The 8,599-nt window shown below is 46.1% G+C and overlaps 1 protein-coding gene across 1 annotated transcript; it reads right to left on the bottom strand.

Annotated features, from left to right (window-relative positions):
- Nucleotides 1–418: 418 nt before the first annotated feature.
- On the bottom strand, nt 419–7,948 carry PA2G4 (proliferation-associated 2G4, 38kDa). Its single transcript, XM_010839211.1, has 13 exons — nt 7,676–7,948; nt 5,759–5,887; nt 5,397–5,502; nt 5,235–5,304; nt 4,888–4,980; nt 3,372–3,435; nt 3,049–3,127; nt 2,789–2,867; nt 2,571–2,704; nt 2,191–2,285; nt 1,960–2,087; nt 1,751–1,804; nt 419–1,537 (listed from the first exon to the last, which is right to left on the bottom strand). The coding sequence occupies exons 1-13, from the start codon at nt 7,761–7,763 to the stop codon at nt 1,472–1,474; spliced, it is 1,185 nt and encodes a 394-aa protein (XP_010837513.1). The 5' UTR covers nt 7,764–7,948; the 3' UTR covers nt 419–1,471.
- Between the last annotated feature and the right edge of the window lie 651 nt (nt 7,949–8,599).

Raw genomic sequence — 8,599 nt, 5'->3', positions numbered from 1 at the left:
ACAGTTCAAAAGCATCAATTCTTTGGTGCTCAGCTTTCTTCACAGTCCAACTCTCACATCCATACATTAAGTGTTCTAAATAGTGTCAGCACTAAGGGCTATGTTTTTATTTCAGAAAACTAGACCAAACTCCCATAGAAAATGAACTGTTAAATCACAAAATCCAGGATTTTTATGTCTTCCCCCAACCCAAGGTATTCAGTATTTTAGAAAACTGGTTCCAGGGATTTCCCTGGCAGTCCAGTGGTTTCGATTCCATGCTTCCACTGCAGGGGGTACAGGTTTGATCCTTGGTTGGAAAACCAAGATCCTGCATGACATGAGGCAAGGCCAAAAAACCCCCCAAAACTGGTTCCAAATGATCACTTCAGCTCACTCTCCCACCACCATCAAATAAGAGCAGCATACAGACACATGATTATGAGCAAATCCAAATTTATTTTAATGCCATGTCATTTTCAATGTGTTTAAAAACCTCATAAGTTAGTGGGAGCCCTAGTTCCCTGGGACAGCATGCCAGAGGTACTGAAAGGTCACCTTTCTCTCCAAACCCCTAGCAATTAATCCAAGTCCACAGCTTCAGAAAGCCAGGAGTTTTGTCTCTTCAGTCTGCTCCTCTGGTTACACATCTTTCTTTCAAGGAAGGGAGGTCAAAATATTTCAAACAGGGAACAAAACCACAGTGGAGCTTCCAGCTCAGGTTTCTAAGATGGAGCAAGGGAAGAACCCCACTGACTTCAAAGAAATGGACAAGGTTGAGATGGATTACTTCTTTACAGCCTTGTGGAGGGAAGAAACACTGTCCTGTAGAACAAAACTGACTACAAAGATTTACAAATGAGGATCCAATTGACAGATGAGAATCCATTGGTAAATGCAGGCTCCAGCTCCTAAAAACGGGAGGGGCCTGGCTCGACAGCCTGGATCATAAAAGGAATCTGGCACATGTGAAGAAAAATAGTCTGAAGAATAGCTCCTCTCTATTTTGAGGCCTGATAAAAGACTTGGGGAAAGTGGGAACAGAGAGAGGAACAAGCCCCAACAGATGGGAAAATGCTGACACTGGAGTGGTATAAAAAAATTTCATCTGAGTTTTTAGTGGTGGTGGCTATGTTAGCCTCCTCCCGTTCTGTTGTAGGGCCATAAACCTTGACCAAGCAGAGATTAGTAGAAAAAGGCTAGAAAGAGGGGCTTGAAAACGATGGATTTTGACTCCTGATTTTATTATTCAATTTCTCTTTCCTATTTAAAGTAGTCTTCGGTGGCTGGGAAGCCTGGCCTCCCAACACCAGAGTCAGTTGGAGCTGGTTGTTGTTGGAAGGGGGCTGGGATGGGGGACTGGGAGGAGGACAGGGAGACCCCGCTCTGCTCGCGGTCCTGGGTGGAGAAGTCGAACTGCACTTCACAGAGCCTGGGGTGTGGTGGGAAGGGGATGAGGCAGGAGTGACAAGCTGGGGGGATGGGACCCACCTCAGTCCCCAGCTTCATTCTCTTCTAAAGTTTCCCCACTGGTAGCATTCTCTGCAGTCTTAGAGGCCTACATTCATGGAAAGGAGAGAAGATGTGTCAGTTTTCAATAACTTAGGGTACTGTCTGGGGGACCAAAGACAAGAATATTCCTAATTCTCTAGGTCAGGGCTGAGATGGGGAGAAATAAGGACATATCGACACCTATATCCCCACCATGACCCAGGAAGGTGAATAAAGACGATCAGGTTCACCCCACCAGGGAGGGATGATCATAACAAACCTTCTTTTTTTTCTTTTTCTGGGTTTTCCGACTTGCAGAACTCTGGAGGAGTGCCTACAAAACAGAAGAAGGAAAACAAATTTTGAGGAACATGGAGCAAACGCCAAGTGCTACTCTTGGCACTGTAGCTCTTCTTGGGACTTCCCGTCACTCAGTCCTCACTCCCCAAAAAAGTGCCACGTCCGTGCTCCTTTCCATCACACACTAACCTTGAGCTCTGCATCCTGGACCTCCATCTCAGACTTGTAAAGGTCAGGCTCAAAAGGACCACTGGTTATCCGCATGGGGCCATTGGGCATAAGCAGAACTGTAAATTTAAACTGGGCAACAAATTCACCTATGAGAGAAACAAAGTGTTTTGATAGAATGTCCCCTTGACTTCAAGGAGAAGGGGACCATAATTGGGGGCTTCAAACTACAACTCTCTTCTCAGAACTCACCCTCCTTCTCATAGAGAACATTAAATGGTTGTAGCAGTTCATGTTTGGCGCACTCCACCACACCCATGCGGGCCTTCTTCTCATCTTCAAATGCTCTGGGGAGGGAAAGACAAATTCAGGTATCCTTAACTCCCTGTCATGTCTTACCACTTTGTTACTGTTTTTAAATAACTCCTACCCTCAGGCAGAAATAATGTGTAGGATTGTTTTTACACTACTTCCTATGAGAGGGAGAAAGAAGGCATGCATGCAGGCCAGAGCTACAAGTCTAGGTAGAAGAGGGAAGGAGGGCAAGCGGGGTAGGGGAAGGAAAGAGATCTGGTTGTATGGTCTACGGGTCAGACTATTCCAAGTCCTGTCCTCGCTAAGTGCAGTAGTACCTTAAAGTAAAGGGCATGGCATCAAAACGCCTTTCGACCTCACTGAAGAAGGCACGGGAAGTTTTCATTTTCAGGCCATACTGCTTAGAGGGGTCTCTCTTGTAAATGGTGGTTCTCTGTCCTGCATCCTTGGCCTATAAAAGATCACATCTGATCTAGTGCTCTTAGAACCCACACGCAGCCTCCCCTCTCTGCCGGCTCTGGTAAACGTTCATCACCTTGCCCTCTCCTGAGCTGACGAGAACATCCACAGCATATACTTCATGTACCTCAAATTCAGCTTTTTCATGGTCCTTCCTAAAAGGAACAGAAAGGGAACAATAAGGAGCAATAAGTGGTTCCTGGAGCTTAGAAGAGAAGGTGGATAAGATTAGTCCAGGTTAGAGGAGACGGTGGATAAGATTAGCCTGGAGTATGGAAGAAGTTCATGACTAGTCTTATACGACAGAAGGTAGAAGGTGGGATACAGGGCACCTACTTCTGCTGGTCTGTGGGATTCTGGATAATGGTTTTCTCTCCATCAATGACATGCTGCTTCAACTGGTGTGACAGCATACCTGTAGAGAGGACAAAGCCTGTGGTACCACTCATCTAGAATCCCCAAAGGTTTCCAACCCACCTACCCAAGTAGAACCACGGAGCAGGCAATGAGAGCAAAGTGCCCAGCTATGGAAACTCGGGGCACTGAGGTTTGGGGCTTAGACTATGCCAGAGCCAGGATGGATGCTCAAGGGAACAAAAGTCTTAATTCTGCTAAACCACTCATACTGAGACCCTCAACCCCACTATCTGAAGTCTCACCTTCTATTGGTGTGCAATTAAATGAGTGGGCAACTTTGTTCCAGGCTTCTGTCACTTGTGTGTTCTAGAAGTACAAGATCAAATAAAACGTAAAATACCAGGAGCTAGTAAGTTGTCTACTATGAGAAGCAGCAGCACAAAAGAACTGAGTTCTAATATCCTCCAGCAAATGCAATGATTCTCAGTAATTTTTCATTTCATAGCCCTAGCATCCTACAACCTAGAAATCAAATTTGCATACCATTTTACAAAGCGCTATCACAAAGATGGTCTACTTAGACAACAATTCTGCAAGGTGACTAGTGCCAACAATTCTGTATGGTAATCTACATCCTAATCTGGAGGAGGAAACTGAGGCTCAGAAGGGTTACATGATTTGCTCAAGGTTAAACCAGTTAACCAAAAGAACCTAGTATAAACCCAGGTTTTCGGATCACAGTGTTCAGTCCATGATACCTGGCATTCTAACCTGTTGAAAGGGTCCAGAAAGTTTTATTTTCCCCTCTACCTCTTTCAATCATGAGCTGATCCTCACCTAAATTATAGTTAAGAAAAAAAGGAAAGTGAATTTCCAATCATAGCTATTATTAAACTACATGTCAGGTACTGTGATAATCACTTTATATGGATCATCTCAATCTTCACAACCCTGTGAGAATGAGGCACAATTTAATTTTCCCCACTTTATAGATGAGGAAATTTTGAAGTTATTTCATTTTAAATCAGTAGTGGGTGGTAATGGGATGAGAATCCTGAAAGTCTCATGTCATAGTTAGACAACAGCCACTACATTAATAGTATCTTCCAACAATAGTAAGCATATAAATAATAAAAATAATCAATGTATAAAATAATAATAGCTAACAAAAGGGTTAACTATGTGCCAGGTACTGTTCAAAGTGCTTTATAATAGCTCTTTGATAGATACCACCGCAAGAAAACTACAACAGAGGCTGAAGTAAAAACGATGCAATTAAGTGATAATGGGGACAAATGGATGAAAAGGGTGAAGAGCACAGAGAAAGAGGATGCTTTACGTATTGAACAGGTTCTGAAATCTAAGTGTTAGACAAAGTCTCCACTAGTAGTCTAACATGTTATTGTATGAATTCATGAGAAATTTATAATCCCTGAACTTCCTAATATTGTCTTGCAAGGGTCTTTGGCCTTTCTTTGCCACCAATTTACTGGTACTATTATTATTTTTGTGTTATAAGCTTTTAAAACTTAGTTTTAATATCTGTGTTTTATTGAGCTATCTATCTTAAATTATTTCTGGGAACAATACACATCCAAAACATGAAAAAGGAAGGATCTCTATAGGCTCCATGAGAAAGGGACCACCCATCCCCTTACAGAGAGCATCATATCACCTAAGGTAGGCACTAAGATTTAACAGCTCTTCGGTTTAAACTCTTTAAACTCTTTAGTTCCTTCTCTTTCAGTATGGAATAGCAGTACATCCTGAATGCATCTTTGGCTCTATCAAACTCTGGACTTGGACTAAACAGCTCACCTGATTTCCAGGTTTGACCAGGCGGAGGGCAGCTTCAGCACAAAGGTGAGCTGCCTTAATGACGTCTGCTTTCCGCCCTGTTACTTGGGTCCCCTGTAGAGGAGGAAACGCAGTCAGTGCCTTCCCGAAAAGCTGATCAGTTAATATCTGTGTGTCCATTATGTATCCAGTGGTCAGGAGAGAAAACACCCTTTCCCCTTTTATTTCTCTAGAGACTCTCAAAACTTAATGTGGTGGTAGTAGGTGAGGATAAGAGGCAGCAGTGGGGGAAAAAAAAAAAAAACCAGCAGCAGTGGGCCCTCCCCAGCTCCCCACTGGCTGAATAGAGTTCAAAGCAGTCCACCTACCTGAGCTACATCAACCACAAAAGTGTGAGCCACATTAGCGATGAAGCCATCCACGTGGACCCCAAGGTCACTGAAAGGCAAGAGCAGAGTACAGCATTAGCAACTGGCACTACTGTGAATGCCGAGGAAAAAGACAAGTGCTCTAAAATGGTTTAAGCTTACATTTTTACCAAGTCACCTTCCTTGAGAATATAGTCCTGGTCGCTCTTCAAAGGGGAGAAGTGACATACACAGTTATTTACTGAAATGCTGGTGGGAAAGGCAATACCTGTAAAGAGACAATCAGCCTTACTGCCCTGCTCGCTCTCTCAGAACCCTCTTGCCCCTCTGAAAAATGAATGGATTTTCTTCAGGGTCTTGTTTAAGTTTGATCAGTCTGGACTGAGTGGGAAACTGAATTCCCCTTGCCATTCCAATTCCAAATATCTCAACCAGTGCTGGGGTAAAGGTTGCATCATTACAATAAAACAGGACTCAATAAGGGTGAAACTTAGTTAATTAGTAGGGGATTTTTTTTTTTTTACCTTTCTTCATTTCTTTTTCTTTTTTGAAAATCTTCCCCGTTTCTTCCATTATCATGGCATCACCTTTCTCACACAGGCTCAGTACCGACACACCTGAACAGGATGCTTCCACCAAAGACCGAAGTACCCCTGGGAACAGAATCCCATGTATCAGTCCTGAATGTGTTGTCTAAGTTAACGTCCAAGAAACACCTAGAAGTTGGACTTAGACTTTCTGAGTCCAACTGAGAAATATTCCCTAGTACCACTGCTCTAAGGATAAAAAAAGGAATATGTTTTGCCTCTTAGAATGTACCTGTCATCTCTATAATCTCTACCTTCCTTTCCTTAACTTAAAAAATCCAACACTCCCTCCCCTCCTTTATATAGTGTGACAGCTAGGTATGCACCACCTGTCTCCTAAGGCAAGGGAGACTTTCCAAAGATGATACCTGTGGTATGGTAGGACAGATTTATGAACTTCAAGGGCATTCTCACCAAGATATCCAACACATGCAAAGCAGACTGGAAGAAATTTATAGGCATCAGGGACAACAAGAAGGTAGACATACAATTGCTGACTCTAAGCTGATGTGTTGTTAAATGCTACCTTCTTCCTTTCCAGACACCCCAATTAGGGGGTGTTAGTAATCTCAATTTATGCAGACTTATTTCTTCAAATAACAAGTCAAGAAGACTTAACCTAGGTCCCTGGGCTCAAAGAAGTACGTGACCCAAAAGAGTTTCAAACTGGTAATGGGATTCACAGGTGCCTCAGAAGTTATAAACTGCAAGAGGGAAAATTGTTTTTTCTGATTTAAACCACTACATATCCATTGTGTTACAAAGCATTTATTCTGTTCACCGATACCCTCTCCATGGTCCATCGTGGATTCAGATTTTATTTTTGTGATCCAAGTTTTGGTGATTCTTTGAAAGTTTGAAAAACTCAGATTTTCAGTCACAGGATCAAAAGCATCCTAAAAGCATCCTTTACTGTCAGAACCATTTAAAAGCCCAAAGACAAGCATTTTGTGTCCCCTAACTGGGTTTTTAATTGCAAAGAGAGAAAATAGAAAGCGAGACATCTGCAGAGAGTGCCAGGCAGCTGCTGAGAAAGTCAAGAGCACAATCTTAGTAAGGATGACTTCTGAGATTCTAACTTCAGACTCCCTTTAACAGCACTATTCATAGGTTTGACTGGCTGGGGTGAGGAGGACCTCAAAACACTCCTAAAGTTGTTAAACACCTAAGATCAAATTAGACGACTAACTAAAGCCAACTCCGCAGGTTGGAGGTACAATGAACAACTTCAAGAACAGTCAAACAAGAGTTATGGGGTGCTCTCTAAAGGTCCCTGAGTTGGCCCTAGAGTAGAAGGCGGCCCCCACCAGGGAAGGAGTTGAAGTAAAGAACGAAAGACTACAGCAAAGCACGTGGTAGGCAAGCTGGTGTCAGGGACACAGCGGAGGAAGGTAGCCGGCGAGCCGCAGGGGACTTGGCAACACGTGCCGGCCAGGTTCCTGACGGCGGGGAGCCGCGACAAAATAGAAGCGCTTCCTTTTCGAGGTGGTCTCGCTGCCACCAATATCAGAGACAGAAATCTGAACTGAAAGGTGAGGGGCAGGAGGTACACCTCGCCTCCTTACCAACGGCCTAGGGTCGGAGCTGGCCAGGGGCCCAGCTCTGATCTTCTCCCAGCCGCCCTGCCGACCGTCCGCCAGCATCTCCAGGGACTCCAGCCCAGGCCCAGACTCTCGGGTCCCAGGCGCGACACGGAGCCTCCCCACCACGCCACCTCCAGCAGACCTGAACTGGGCCCTCAGTAACCCACAGTGCGTGACCCCACCGCTCCAGCCCTCAGGAGCCAACCCATCACCGTCTCCTTTGACTCTCCCTTCCCAGCCTCGATATCCGGACCCCTGAGGCCGCACTCACGGTTAGCAATGTCGCCCCCCATCTTATACTTGGTCACGACCAGGTCCTCGGCGATAGTTTGCTCCTGTTGCTCGTCCTCGCCCGACATCTTCCCACCACCACTGCAGCCTCGTTTCTCTTGAGTCGCCGCCTCTGTCGCTCTTCTCAGCCACAAGCTGTGGTCAGAACCCCTTCGATCCGCGAGGAGACCGCGAGCAAAAGCGCGAGCAAGCTAGGGAGCGGGAGGGCGGGCGAGAGCGAGAAACTGCGAACGCGCGGGCTGAGGCGCAGGGCATGCTGGGACAACGAGTCCCTCCTACTGCCAGCCCCTAGCCGCCCTCGCGGACTACCGAACTACAATCCCCAGCATGCTTTTCGCGCCCCTAAGCCAGGCCCTGGGGCCTTGCTCTCCGAGAGCCTCGCACGCTGGAATCGCCGAGCACGCTGGGAAGGGTCAGGCTCCGGCGGGAAGGCGGAGCCGTTGGAAAGCACGAGGGGAAGCGTGGTTTCTCCCGGAAAAACCATATCCACCAGGAACGCCGAGCGATAACCCGTAATAAAGAGGGGCGGGGTAAGGGAGGAGGGGCGGAGCTACGGCAGGGAAATAGGTTTGGAGGCTGAGGGGCGGGGTGGAGCCGAAGCGAGTTTGGAGGATCGTAATAAGGGTGGGGAGGTAGGATACGCCCTTCCCTGAGTCCCTGGAGCTGCCGGCGAGACCTGCCGGACCAGTCCTCTAGTCCTCAGGTGCTGGGAGAACCGGGAGGGGCAGAGCGGGTGTGGAAAGAGATCGGGAATCCGGGAAGCAGGGGCTGCTTGGGCAGCCAGATTAGTGAGGGATTATCCCGATCTAGAGACCGGACTCTCACTGAAGATGGCACTGTTGTTCTAACAAGTTTTGATGGCCATCTGGGGGAAGTGTTCACAGAGACTTTTTTTTTAAGAGAA

The sequence above is a fragment of the Bison bison genome, unplaced genomic scaffold (assembly GCF_000754665.1).
Source record: "Bison bison bison isolate TAMUID 2011002044 unplaced genomic scaffold, Bison_UMD1.0 scf7180017864115, whole genome shotgun sequence".
Lineage (NCBI taxonomy): Eukaryota > Metazoa > Chordata > Mammalia > Artiodactyla > Bovidae > Bison > Bison bison.
Note: the sequence above shows the minus strand (reverse complement) of the source record. Positions and strands in the feature narration are given on the sequence as shown.